This window comes from Danio aesculapii, chromosome 5, assembly GCF_903798145.1.
Source record: "Danio aesculapii chromosome 5, fDanAes4.1, whole genome shotgun sequence".
Lineage (NCBI taxonomy): Eukaryota > Metazoa > Chordata > Actinopteri > Cypriniformes > Danionidae > Danio > Danio aesculapii.
In genome coordinates this window covers 33029185-33044296 of record NC_079439.1, presented here as the reverse complement: position 1 = coordinate 33044296, position 15112 = coordinate 33029185, and the positions used below count along the sequence as shown (strand labels likewise).

At 36.0% G+C, this 15112-nt stretch overlaps 1 protein-coding gene across 1 annotated transcript; it reads left to right on the top strand.

Annotated features, from left to right (window-relative positions):
* Nucleotides 1-11346: 11346 nt before the first annotated feature.
* On the top strand, nucleotides 11347-14482 carry dpm2 (dolichyl-phosphate mannosyltransferase subunit 2, regulatory). The gene is made up of 4 exons (XM_056457963.1): nucleotides 11347-11454; nucleotides 12024-12113; nucleotides 12236-12338; nucleotides 13895-14482. The coding sequence occupies exons 1-4, from the start codon at nucleotides 11416-11418 to the stop codon at nucleotides 13948-13950; spliced, it is 288 nt and encodes a 95-aa protein (XP_056313938.1). The 5' UTR covers nucleotides 11347-11415; the 3' UTR covers nucleotides 13951-14482.
* The last annotated feature ends 630 nt before the right edge of the window (nucleotides 14483-15112 follow it).

Sequence of the window (15112 nt, the reverse complement as noted above, 5' to 3'; positions counted from 1 at the left end):
CAAATTTACAACCGAGGTATGCAGAAGAGCATCTCTGAATGCACAACATGTTGAACCTTGAGGTGGATGGCCTACATCAGCAAAAGACCACACCGGGTGCCACTCCTGTCAGCTAAGAACAGGAAACTAAAGCTACAATTCACTCAGGCTCACCAAAATTGGACAATAGAAGATTGGAAAAACGTTGCCTGCTCTGATGAGTCTTGATTTCTGCTGCAATATTCGGATGGTACAGTAATGTCAGAATTTGGCATGAAAAACATGAAAGCATGCATCCATCCTGCCTTGTTCAGACTGGTGGTGGTGGTGGTGGTGGTGTAATAATGTGGGGGATATTTTCTTGGCACACTTTGGGCCCATTACCAACATTGCCACAGCCTACCTGAGTACTATTGCTGACCATGTCCATCTCTTTATGACCACAGTGTATCCATCTTCTGCTGGCTACTTTAAAGCAAGCTATGTCATAAAGCGTGAATCATCTCAGACTGGTTTCTTGAACATGACAATGAGTTCACTTAACTCAAATGGCCTCCACTGTCACCAGATCTCAATCCAATAGAGCACATTTGGGATGTGGTGGAACGGGAGATTTGCACATCTGCAGCAACTGCATGATGCTATCATATTAAAATGGACCAAAATCTCCAGTACCTTGTTGAATATATGCCATGAAGGATTAAGGCAGTTCTGAAGGCAAAAAGGGTCCAACCCAGTACTAGTGAGGTGTACTTAATAAAGTGGCCGGTGAGTGTATATATGTACTTGATTTAAGATGCTGTTGCAGAGAGCTGACTGGGGTTTATATGCAAATGTTCATGTTGGAAACAAGAGGGTTGACTTTTATTAACAGTTTGTGTACATTTCAGCAATCTGGATTTCCTATGTTAAAAAAATCATAATTGAATTGAAAATAATTAATGAAATATAATTCAAAAATTGAGAAAAATCTCAAATATGATGGCATATGATTTTAAAATGAATAATTTTCAATATAAAATGAGCAATACTCGATTTACAGTAAATAATTGAGCTCTCAGACTCCAGAATACTGAAACCTCTGATTTCTACAGCCTGTAATTTTCACTACAACAGCACTTAAATATTGAGGACTAATGTCACTCACACACTCTCCAGAAAGTTTCATTTCTCCTTTACTGTGGTGGAGGATGAAAGCTATGCACTTACAGAACGCTTTCCCTAATGACATCCCTATTAACAACAGCAGCATTCATAATAAATAAATTATATTCTGGAGATAATTGTCTAACTTGTATAGGCTAAACGAATTTACCACTAAAGTACTATGGAAATGAATTTATTTTTCTGATTGTGACAGATATTTATATTTTAAAATCACACAAAAGCGATGTGTTGCTCCAAAGTTTTCTTGGTCTTGTACGTTTCGATCTTCATGCACAGTAAGGTGATGTCTAACGGTGGACCGGAACTGTTTCTACGCTCAAATGTGAATGTTTCTTTAATCTAACTGTTAAGTGAGGTTATCTGCATGTATTATTTTGGGGAAAATAAAGATAACGTTGGGTATATTCATCTTGTGTGGTTTATTGGACAACATTTAGATAATAGTCCTGCTGGGTTGGGTTGGGTTGGGGGGGGGTCTGAACTTGTTTTTCCCCACAAAAACCTTTAAAACATTAGTTCAAATTAGTTTATTGTAAAAGCTTAGATTGTATTTGTTGTCATGCTCCATTATGTAGTGATTTTAACACAAGCCACTATTATGTGACAATATATTACCAGTGCAGTGACCATTACAGTTTCCATCAGTACAATTCTCATTAAAGCCACTGAAACTATTACAAATTCTTATTGTTTTTGCCATGATGAATGTCATGTTTTTCCCCTTTCCAGCTCGCAGAATACAGTAAACAGAAAACCAGTTTAAAACAACAACTGGGCACTTTCTAATTAGTAAACTCTATATAAAGGTGTATAAGTTGTCCCATTTTGATCTGTAAATAACTAAGTTACACCAGAAGCACAAATGTAGGCTGGGACAGTTGTACCTTTTATTTATTTATTTATTTACCTTTCTTTACTTTTTTTGTCTTTGAGAACTTTTAATCAAGTGTGTTCAAAATGTGATTCAAACTAGTTATAAGTGTCTGCTTATGTGTCTGGCATAAATGTTATCTTTGTATAGCACAAACAGAAATGCACATTTTCGGACAGGTGAAATGTTAGTTGTACACCCTGGGGTGAGATGTACCATCACACTGTAAAACCCAACAGTCGACTTTATCAAATGAAATGAGTGTAGTTAACTCAAAATGTACTGAAAGTTAATTCTACTCATTTGAAAAGAGTTTTGAACTCAGTGTTGAAGTTAATGAGTTAATTAAATACGTCATTACTTCAACTTAAATGGATTAAGTTCACAGTACTCATTAGGATTAGTTTTTAACTCAAATGGTTTGTAGCTATCAGTTTCCTCAAACAGTTTGAGTTGCCTTAACTTATTGGGTTACAGTACTCAGTTGGCTTGAGTTCTCTTCATTTATTGGGTTTTACTGTGCTCAAATTGCTTTGTTTACTCAAATGGATTATGTTCACAGTACTCATTAGGATTAGTTTTTGAACAAATGGTTTGCAGTAATCAGTTTCCTCAAATAGTTTGAGTTACCTTAACTTATTGGGTTTTAGGATTTCCACCAGGCTGACATATAACATTATAAAATGAGAACTATGACAAAAAAAATGCATTCAAAATGCATTCACTGAGTTTTCAGTTTTCTATGTTACAAAGACGAATAACATGTTCAAATGTGGATCAGCTTCAACAATTGTAGGACTATTTGTGTGGACAGGCTTCATGAGCACACAGAGGACAGGTCACAACCTGAACCCAAACTACTTTGGCTTTGATGTCTTTCTCTTCCTAGACTTATAAGCATGTTAAAAATAAATATATAAATACAGCTAAATTTGCTTGGGGTTGGTGGTAACATTTCGCTGATGTTAACTAATCAAGAGTTTTTGTTACAACTGACCCAGAGTGTCAGCCATGCTTTTAACATATCTACACAGACACACACAAGTGACACAATTTAACTTTGATGGGTTCAACTACAAATCAGGAATTGCTATACCAAAAAAATAAATCAAGCAAAAAATGTAGGCCGTCTTAGCTCAAATGTAGTTTTTCCTCCATAACATCTGCTGTGTCTGACTCTGCTTGTTCGTATGTGGAATGTGAAGACTGAAGTGAATCGACTGCTTTTTATCTTGCCTATATCTGCCAATATTTGTTTCCGAAATTCGGGGTGGGAGTGGTAAACAATGGACCGGGTTTCAAACGGCGGCGGCGGAGATCGGATATATTACATATATACATGTGTGTTTGTGCACATTTCCCTCAGATATAATGTAATGTCCAACTGTAGTATTTTGTAGGACCATATGTACCGTTAATCCACATGCAGAACTTTACCGTACAGCGCCTTCTGCTGGACACTTACACTGGGCAGAAAAACACTTCTCAAGCAGAGGGCCTCAAAATTATGCAAATAAATCAACCACATAGAATAACTAAGATAACAAACCAAATATATTTATCAGTTTAAATGTGTAGGTTTGCACTTGACATTGGTGGGGACGGGTGAATCAAACAACCCTATATATAGGCCTATATATATATATATATATATATATATATATATATATATATATATATATATATATATATATATATATATATATATATATATATATACACACACACACACATGCCACCCCCACGGCCAAAAGGTCCAGAATTTGTCCTTTTAATTATTTTATGTAATTAATATTATATGATATATTTATTATATAATTATATTCATATTTAATATATATTGTTAGTTATAAAGTGTCATTTTAAATAACTGGCCCATAGAGCCAGCCGCGAGTCACGTGACATAACCCACTGAGTGGTCATATTTGAATCTTTGATGCGTATCAAAGAGCTTAGAACTATGCTCTTAGTTCATACAGAGTAACGTTATGGGTCGAAAAGAGCAAGAGAGGCAGAAAAGGCAGGCAGCGGCGTCATTATCGCAAAATATTGAACATATGTTCAAAAAGACTGCCAAACAGGGTAAGGCTAAAGTTACGTACTTCCTAACAGATGAAAATATGTCCCTATCCACGAGGTTCTAGGCTAACTGGCCGCATTAGCCGGGACGTCCTGTATGTTTATTGACTTGTCCAGTACATGACCTCCCTTTCCCTATTTTTGACCCTATTTTTTTTTAAATAACTGTCCGACGAAGGCTTTAATGGCAAGCGAAGTCCTCAGCCGTCAGATGTCACTTCACAGCAAAAGGCGCTGATCCCGTCACGTCTGTGTTTATGAGGCTGTTTGGTCACTTCATTTGTTTTATTCTAATCAGATATCCGATCGCTCAAACCACTTCAGAAGGTGATCTGTGATGCTTTCCAAATGAAACTGGACAGGTAAGATCATTTTTTAGACAAAATTTATATAAATAAATTAAATTATGACCTGGAGAAAGTCTGCCCTGCGCCTGAAACACCTGTAGGTGCACTTTTACAGCCACAATTCTATTAAAAACATGTTTACTATAAGCATAAAACATGTTATAATTTTTCAGGCCTTTAGCCAGGGGGTTCGAAAGACCCACCCTCACTGCCAAAGGTCCAGAATTTGTCCCATACATGAGCTCATTTGTCCTATTTTGACTGCTATGCCATCATAAGTAATGAAAATAATCCATCGAAAAAGGCTTTAAGACCAAACTCTGTCGGCTGTTGCTTCGGTGGGACTATAATCTGATGTAAAAGAAGTCTTCTTTCACTACTGTATTGTTTTTAAACAGAGAAAACATTTTACAGGTAACTTTACTCTAAATTATGGACCTTATTTCTGAAATAAAAATGAGCAATAAAAAGGTGTGAAGCACCAGAAGCGGACCATATTAAAATAACTTGAATATATTTTGGCTGTTGTTAATATCCAGGAATTTTCAAATGTATTTTTTTTACCAAAGAGACTAGAAAAATTCAGAAGAATTCATTATTATTGTTTTATTATTATTGATAATATGTTTTAATTGTTATTTTTTATTGAAATGGCCAAATAGTGACTGAAGACAGTTGAATGTGCTGGCCAGTTTATATTGTTAGTCTAATAAATGATAGTAGGCTACAGTTTTTTACTTTAAAACTTTAACAGATTGCTATTTTTTCCTAATGATATATGATGTAATAAATTTGTGTTTTAAAAATTATTCTTGTTTAAATTTTTTTATTATTGCAATTTTTTAGGAAATATTTTTAGTACATCATTAAAGTGTGGTTATGATGACATCTGACTAGTTAATCCAGCAAAAGAATTCACTAAAATGCAGTATTTAAATCTTATAGTATTAATTAATTAATATTTTATCCATAACCCACAGTAAATTAACCAGGTTAAACTTTCTGACTCCTTTATGGTAATCAAATACATTGAAAATAAATACAGCCCACAACTGAACATGATCTCCAAAATAAAAACCAATAGACTTGTGCTGAAAACATGGTGTCCACCAGGCTCGTTGAGGTGAGGTTAATATTAAATTGTATGTTATTAAAATTAAATTAAATAAATAAAATGAAAACATCCTTATCATGGAGTCCTGTATAAGACTGAAATTTAATTCACAATGGTTTTAAAAAAAGACTTAAAAAGTCATACATTTGAAATAGTGGCTGACACCTGCAGAAACCATGGTTGTGATGTTCTATTCCACTATGGATTTTTAGAAATATCTGTTTTACAATACATGACTCTCTTGTCTGTGGAATTCTGCGCACGTAGATTCTGTTTGGGCCTAGTCATGTTGTCAGTATAACAGTGTACTCTGGAACGATGTTCTGATGTAAACTGTGGCTAATTTATTTATTTATTTGCTGTTTGGACTGTAATTTGTTGCCAGATCATGTCATTATGATACAGAAAGGAAAAGACAGCACTACAATGGACAAAGAAAAAACCAAAACAAAAGTAGAAATGTGAACATAGGACAATCTCCCTTCAGATACACCTCACCTTTATTAGACAGTCAATATTGACCTGGGAGCAATTTACCAATTATAGATTTAGAAAAAAAGTCTAATGGAAATGTATAGAAAAATGCATTATGGCAACTTGTTTAATTTATTTTATATATACAACTTGACATTAACCTTTTTCCTCACCACCCACTGGTCATTTTCACAAAACAAAATTGTGTTGTTGGGAAATGTGTTTTATATACTTAAATTTGACTTTTGCATGCTAAAAGTACTTGAGTAAGAGACATTTTACTTGATTTGGGTAATTGAAATAACTCTGACTACCAATATTATGATATAGATACCTGCTGTAGTCAACCTAAAACCTACAGTAGTTTGACATAAAACCAAAACAATACCCATTCTTGTCTTAGGACATTTTTTATTAAGCAAATGTTTGAATAACAGTAAATTCAAACAGTATTTCATTAAATGTATAGTATATTCTGCTGGTTTTAAACATACAGAATAATAATAAATAGTTATGTAACAACCATAACCTTACCATTATGTCTTAGGACATCTTTGATTACCTTTATATTACCTACACCAAATGGTGACTAATGAAGGTACAATTATAACAACTATTTATTTGTTAACTACTTTATTGTCAAACCATGTTGCATACAAATGCATTCAACAGACTTATATGACAGTGTATTGCTGTAGAGGACAAATAAAACACGAGACAGGTGTTTAGAAAGAGTATAGTTTATTTTGTTTGACCAGCAAATTTAACTAATAAACAAGATAAACTTTCAGAAAACAGCACGGAAACATTATAATGCGCGCGCTCATGAATATAACCCGCGGTTGTCTTCAACGGTTGTCTTCAGTAGTCCTTCTTTGCTCAACAACTCTGCTGAAAAACAAAGCAAAACATTACAACAGCCAGACATACAGTTAAAACATTACAGTTACCATGGTTTCTATTTTAAACTATAGTAAACTAAAGTTTGAAACTATAGTTTAAAATAGACGATGAGTGGGCCTCGCTGCTCCCACCCACCATAACCCTCGCAGCGGGGTCCCACTACCGGCCTCCCGTGTTTCCCTGAGGGTCCTCAGGGCTTGTATTGATCCCTGCCTAGGGTTCACAAGCCGCCTCGCCCCAGGGAGTGCACGAGCTAACCGGGCGCCAGTCCGTGCCAGTGTTCACTGGAATGTTGCTCGGCGGCACATTTCGAGCAACAAACACGTAATATTCTTCGCGATATTGCGTTTATGTACGCAAACCGCAAGGAACTACAGCACAGACGGGCCCGAGTGAAGCTTCACGAAGCGGACTTCGTGAGATTGGCGTGGCTCCACTCGTACCGTCAGGTATTGAACTCACCTTGGTCAAGTACAAACAGCAACACCGAGCAAACTGACAACACTGAGAGAGAACCGAAGAGCTTTATATGAATGCAGATGCAAATGTTTACAATGTGATGTCACTGCTGTGAGTCTCGTTGTCATGGTGAGCGCTGAAGAGAGCACATCTCATTGGAGCACACAGACTCGGGAATTTCCGTCACGGCGAGTTGCGGTCGGCTGTGGACAAAAACATTCAATATATATTTTTACATTTTTGGTGCTGTTTAATATTCTGGGATGCAGTAGAATATGGAGACAGATGAATATAATTAAAGACAGATGCGGGACATTAGAACAGAAAGTGAGCCCGGCTAGGACACACTCTTCTGACCAATGACTGACAAACTCCTAGTGGTGGTAAGCTTATCCAACCTAATAACCAACATTACCTAATAGCATGTTACTTGCTACTAACCACCCCCATGGCCAAAACGTCCAGCATTTGTCCTTTTAATTATTTTATGTAATTTATTACTATATAATATATTTATTATATAATTATTATAATATATTTTATTCAATATATATTCCTGTCACAAAAAATAGTCTTGTTTAATTTTTTTTTATTGCAGTTTTTTAGGAAATATTTTTAGTACATCAAAAAGTGTGGTCCTGACTAGTTAATCCAGCAAAAAAAAAAAAAGTAATAATAAAATCACTAAAATGCAGTATTTCAATCTTATAGTTAACTAGAAACTGAGGCGTATAACTGCAAAAAGGTCCACTTTTTGAGAAAAAAGAACCACCCCTTTCACCAGGCTGGCTACGGGTCTGAGATATAAATGTACAGGTGAATTGGGCAAGCAAAAATTGTCCGTAGTGTATGTGTGTGAATGAGAGTGTATGGGTGTTTCCCAGGGATTGGGTTGCAGCTGCGGGCATCCACTGCGTAGAACATGTGCTGGATAAGTTGGCGGTTCATTCCGCTGTGGCGACCTCAGATTAATAAAAGGACCAAAGCAAAAAGAAAACATATGAATGAATATGAAATAGCCTATTGAAATGTCCCAATCAATAATTTTATTTAGTTAAATATCGCTGTCAATATTAGACCATAGACATGCAGAAAGGGTTAAATCCAATGACAAAAAAATATGGACTGCGCGACAGCGCCTTTTCCTAATGAATGCTTTGAATGCAAAACGCCTTATCACTGGCAGAAACGGTCGAAAAAAAAGCTGCTGAAATTGAAGCCTGGGCATGCGCAGGAGGACTGCGTGATGGAGCCAGAGCCCAGAGGTGGAGCCGCGGAATCAAGCTACCAATGAAATGCTTACCGGATACCATCCAGTGTTGCCATATTGGGTGGTTTCCCGCCCAATTGGGCGGTTTTGAATTTACTTTTGCGGGTAAAGCTAGGGTCACACCGGGCTTTGTGCGTGCGAAATTCTGTCGTGCGGCGCTGCGAAAAGGGGCGGGATTAAACAAGATGATTAGACATTAAAAAAAGCGAGCGATTGCTCCATGTTTTAAATTTCTGTCCAGAGAGCTCATGTTTTGATCCTCGATTGGTCTCATGCAGTCAAGTGATGGGATTTCGCAGATGAGAGTTCACCAAGCTTGAACTTTGCACCGCAGCAACCTGCGAAACTAGACTCATGACCTTGCGTTTCCGGTCTGACGCATTCGCGTGCGTATGAATGGAAGTCTATGTAAGGAAAAGCCCAGTGTGACCATAGCTTAAAGCTACGGTCACACCGGGCTTTGTGTGTGCGAAATTCTGTCGTGTGGCGCGGCGAAAAGGGGCGGGATTAAACAAGATGATAAGACATTAAAAAAAGCGAGCGATTGCTCCATGTTTTAAATTTCTGTCCAGAGAGGTCTTGTTTTGATCCTCGATTGGTCTCACACAGTCAAGTGATGCGATTTCGCAGGTCAGAGTTCACCAAGCTTGAACTTTGCACCGCAGCAACCTGCGAAACTGGACGCATGACCTTGCGTTTCCGGTCTGACGCATCCGCGTGCGTATGAATGGAAGTCTATGGGAGGAAAAGCCCAGTGTGACCGCAGCTTTAAAAAGGACATAGTCGCAGCGCCGCACGACTGAATTTCGCACACACAAAGCCTGGTGTGACCGTAGCTTAAAGCTAAATTTTGCAAAATTTTGTCGTACGGCGCTGCGAAAAGGGGCGGGATTAAACAAGATGATTAGACATTTTAAAAAACCGAATTGCTCCATATTTTAAATTTCTGTCCAAGGAGGTTGTGTTTTAACCCTCGATTTATCTCACGCAGTCAAGTGATGGGATTTCGCAGTTCAGAGTTTACCAAGCTTGAACTTTGCACCGCAGCGAACTGAGAAACTTAACGCATGACCTTGCGTTTCCGGTCTGACCCATTCGCGTGTGTATGAATGGAAGTCTATGGGAGGAAAAGCCCAGTGTGACCGCAGCTTTAAAAAGGACATAGTCGGGTAGTGAAAATTTGGGCGGTTTTGCAACGCCACGCAACTGTCACAACCCTTCCCCCCACTGAGCGTGAGTTCCAGATGACTGGGCATTTCGGCGGTTTTTGGATAGCTTTTGGGCTGGAATCAGTCAGCTACATCAGGCAACACTGATGCACATCAGAGGGTATCACGTTTTAACCATGGCTTGAACACAAAAAACAGTGAAGAACTTGACACGCCGCAATGAAGCATTTGACTCCACCTGACGACCAATTGCTTTCACATCTGCTTTCTGAGCTCGAGAGGAATGTTCAGCGTGCCAAAAAAGCCCGAATCGAATGTTTAGAATCAGTATGGAGTCTTTGGAACATGATGTCACCCTTTTCACATTTTTTGGAACATTTATTGTATAACAGAATGATACATTTGGTACACATTATTTACAATAACAATCATTAGATTATTAACATTTGTGCCAATCAAGAATGAAAAAAGAGAAACAATAGGAAAAAACAACAGAAATCAAACAAAAAATTTGAGATATCAATAGGTCATCTGATCTGAGGATAGATATATAACAGAAAAGAAATTGAGAGTGAAGAGGGCAAAATAATATAATAACAGCAATTTAGAGATTTAATAGATTATACATATTAAAGGTCGTGCAAAATGTATATATTTTGAGTGCTTTCTTGTTAAGTGAATCTAAAATTGTGAGTATTTTTAATCTCTTGTATTAATGCTATAAATACTGCGATTTGAAAATGTACATTTATGAATGTAGAGTCTGCATAAAAAAGAATAAGGTTTATTATAAAGCAGATGTTAAAATTTGTGTCAAAAATCAAAAGAAAAATAATTTCTTTTGGAGTAACAGAAAAGTTCTGTGAAGTAATATTTGAGATAAATAAATAAAAACATCTTGCCAATATTGGAACACAGGGTTGCTTGACCAAAATAAGTCTGCAAGAGTTTCAGTGTTATTCTGACAAAAGGAGCAATTTGTATCAAAGTCTGATCCAAACCTTTTCTTTTTTTTGACAGGTAGTTTTTGACAGGGTAAATGTTATGTAATAATTTAAAAGATATTGCCTTTACCTTATTAGTTAGGAAAAAACGTTTGCTTGCTGTATGGACCATACATTTCAGTTTAAATCATCAAAAAAAACATTCTAATGAGAGAAAGAAGAAGACACTTTTCACATTCCCGGTTTATTATATTAATTATTGTTATACTGTGTTACAAAAATTATGCTATATTGATGTGCGTATTCGCAGCTGTATCTTATCTAGACTTTGCCTGTACAAAATTCTTTAATGTTTTTTTTTCTTCTTCCCCTTTTCTCTTCTCTTTATTTCTTATAATGTTATTTTTTTCCCATTGTTTCATGTACTGTACTTTTTTGTCAATGTCACTTGTTGATTGATACTGTAATTTTAGTTGTATGTACTGGTATGTATGTATGTTCCTGCTTTCAGCAATAAAAAAAAAAAATCTAAACCTGGGTCTAAGTTTGTGCGCCCTCGTGTGATGAATAATGAAAATACCACGGTGAGTTGTTTCAAACTACAATTCCCAGCACTTCCTTTGCCTGTCGGAAGTACGTATGTTTTACAACACATGCGGAAGTGGCACGTTCATAATGGTAGGATGAAACGAAATTGTTGTTTTGTCCTGTTTATATATATGTTGTATATTACAGGGCACATTTTAAGACGGCTCGTCGTTACTAGAAGTTTACTGTTCAATTTTCTAGTTAGTTAGATGGATCTGTTTCATGTTTTATTAGATCATGTATATAACTTACTTTTAGATTAAAAGTAAAGTATTCATTCATTATTTGTTTGTTCGTGGTTTAAAAACCGCTGGTGAATGCATATCTATATATATATATATATATATATATATATATATATATATATATATATATATATATATATATATATATATATATATATATATATTCATATATTAACTTTGCTGTGATACATGGATCCAGAGGGAAAGCCTTCATAAACAATATGCATGTTCATAAATTTGTGCTCAACAAACTTGCGTTAAAATGACGTTTTTACAGTTAAAGTAATTCCTAAAAGACAATAAGAAACTTTATTTCCTCAAATAAAAAATAAAAATAATTATTTATATTTACATTTTATATAAAATGTGATGTATTAAATATGTGAGCTAACCCCAAAAATGATCTATCTTAAGGCAACCGGAGCAGATCAAGCTGTTGGCTTTGGACTCGTTGGCTTTAGTCTTTTGCTGTTCACGTATTATTCCATTTGGGTGATAGTCTTGGTAAGTGATCATTTAAGTTCATTTTTTTTACCAGTTGATAAATCATGCACAAGTGCTATTTCCTGTGCTACTAAAACATGCTACTGAATAAAGTGTTGCAAACTCTTCTGCTCTTGTTCCAGCCCTTTGTAGACAGTGACCATGTGATCCACAGCTATTTTCTTCCACGAGAATATTCAGTCATACTTCCTGGCATCGCAGCATTAATCCTCTTGCTCTTTGTTGGTAAGCTGATCAAGTAATAAAACCATAAATTATTAACATGAAATGTTTATGCAGTATATTTTGATTAAATTATAATCATTTTAAGCATTCATGCCTCAGTGCATGCTGGGATGACAGTGAACATCAAAATCCTTATTTAAAGGGCCATGAAACCCTCCTCTTTCGGTTCAAGTCTACCTCAGAATTTTTTCCAAAAATGCATTATAATGGGCGTGGAGCGCTGTGAGCAGAGGGAGGTGTGGGCGTGGCCAGCAGAGCAGGGGAGAAGGAGGGAAGCGAACAACTGTTGTCAGTTGGCTCACAAAATGAGACACAAACCGTGAGGAGACGCATGATTCCATATACACACAACCACAATTTAGATCATTATAAAGATAATCGTGTTTATATAAACACTATAAATGAGGACTCCCTCAATCCCTGGGTCTGAATGCAGAGCAGATCTCTTGCCCTGTCTATTTCAACCATTAGCCCTGATGGTAATCTGAAGGATTTAGGCAAACACAGCAGCACGACGATGTGTCTAAATGTGAACAAACTCAACAGATAAAAGACAAAGTCTGCCATTCTCCAATTCTCATACTGCTATCCCGACAAAAATGTTTGCTGCACAGTGCACACATACAGCTTTGCTGTGTCGGCCCTGACATGATCGCAGAGAAAAACATGCAACAAACCCAGTGGATCATGAAAACAAACACATACGGCCCTTCATGAACGGCTAAATACTGTGTGCCGTATGCAGAGTCATCAACATTGGGTCTCACAGCTTGGCAGATCTGTCTTTCCATTCGGAAAGCACGTGCAGTCATTAATAATTAAGAAGCAGGGTCTTCTCATAGGATGAGAAAACTCCGCTGTGAATAATAATGAGAAGCCAACGCGTCATCACTCCTCTTGCAGTTTTGCGATACGTCACCGATTTTGATCCCGCCCCAAAAATTATTTTAAACCTGGAAGATGAAATTAGCTGACAAAAGCTCAAAATTATCCAGTTTTCTTCACAATTAAAGCTGACAGGTGCTTACGTTTTCTTAAATGATGCTCAACACACACAAATCTGTTAAAATCCCCAAAAAAGTACTCAAGGGTTTCCTGAACCTTTAATAATGATAGTAATAATACATTTTATTTGTGCAACCCTGTTCTTACATAACATACAACTCAAAGTGCTTCACAAGTATAAACAAATATTCAAAACAACATCAACGTCGGGTGCTCACAAATAGAAACAGATTAGTAAATTTTAGATTGCAAGAAAATGTTTTGAATAAAAATGATTTATCAGAAAATTATTATTATTACGATTAATGTAATTCATTTGTAATTATTTTAACAGGATAATTAAACTTACTATAACATAATAATTGTGTACATTAAATGTATGTGAACGTAATTCTGTTAAAAATAGTTTTTCTTGAACGCTGCATATAGATTTTATTAAATCATTTTAAACATTGTTCACTTTTAGCATGTTTTTTTAATTAATTTGTAATTAAAAGCTTTTCATGTTTTCTTCTGTTTTTAGTAATCAAATGTTCTACTTTTTTTTAAAGGCACGTTCATAGGGATCGTAACATGGAAGAATCGAAAGCCTAAGAAAGTTGATTAAGACTCTCCAGGTTGTTGGGATTCATTCTGCAAAAAGAGCGATCAGCGTTGGTTTCACTCATACATGTGAAGATGATAAACCAGGAATCCAGTCGTTTGTCATGTTCAGGTGCTGTAGTTGTTAAAATGAACAACAATATAGAGTTAATTAAGTCATCAAAGCCGTACAGAACATGTGCACAATAATAGTCTACCTGAGCTTTGCACATCTAGTGCCCACAACATTGACTCAAGACCATGCTAGTAGTGCAATGTTTTAGGGAATTAGCGCAAATAATACATGGGATGATAAAATGTGCACATAAGACACGTGTGTAGTTTAGAGCACATCTAAATGAAGTATGGGAGTAATGTTTCATTGTTCTTGTACTGTGCTTTAAGTCCATGTGTTTCAACTCTTGTTTTGTAAATAGACACATTTATAAGGTAGAGTGCTTGCTTTTAGCCTCAAAAAATTCAGGACAAGAGTCTGAAAATAATGGGAAAGTAATTTTTTGTTGTAAAGGGTTCCTCATTAAATGAACAGAAATATACCAGTGTCATGTGTTTTATATCATTTATTTGACACAACACTTCTGCTACTGTAGCTCATCTGCTTCAAGGTTGGGGGATTTTAATACCTCAGCTTTAATTAGATATTTTATTATATTATTTTGCAATAAAAACCCAGTATATCAGCAGTTTCTGCAACAACCTTTTTTTTGACAACAACAACAACAACAATCAATGTCAAATGCAAATTCGCTTAAAGAGCCATTTCACCCAAAATGAAAAAAATACTAGCTTTCGTTCTCAGCTTTAATTATTATTATAATTATTATTATTGTTGTTTTTTTATGTCTTATTTTTCTGTTGGACATAAAAGAAGACATTTTAAAGAATGTTTCTATCATAACCATTTTCCATAGTAGAGAACATTATGTAGAAATCAATCACACCTGATGACCAGTGTTCTTTAAAATATCTTCTTTTGCAGAAAGAAACTCTAGATAGGTTTGGAAGAAGTGGAGTGGGGATAGATGATTGGATGTATGATATTTTGGTATGGGGATAAACTATACCTTTAAATCAGCTTTCTCTATTCTGAAGTTTGGTTTGCACTTCAGCAGATTGTCTTGACAGTGTCTACATGCCTAAATGCTTTGCGCAGCTGCTCTGTGATT

Excerpts from the sequence above, each read along its gene's own strand:
- dpm2 (XM_056457963.1), top strand. The coding sequence starts at position 11,416 with ATGTTTTACAACACATGCGGAAGTGGCACGTTCATAATG. Across the intron at positions 12,114-12,235 it reads CCATTTGGGTGATAGTCTTG|CCCTTTGTAGACAGTGACCA; the intron begins GTAAGTGATCAT and ends CTCTTGTTCCAG. Across the intron at positions 12,339-13,894 it reads AATCCTCTTGCTCTTTGTTG|GCACGTTCATAGGGATCGTA; the intron begins GTAAGCTGATCA and ends TTTTTTTTAAAG.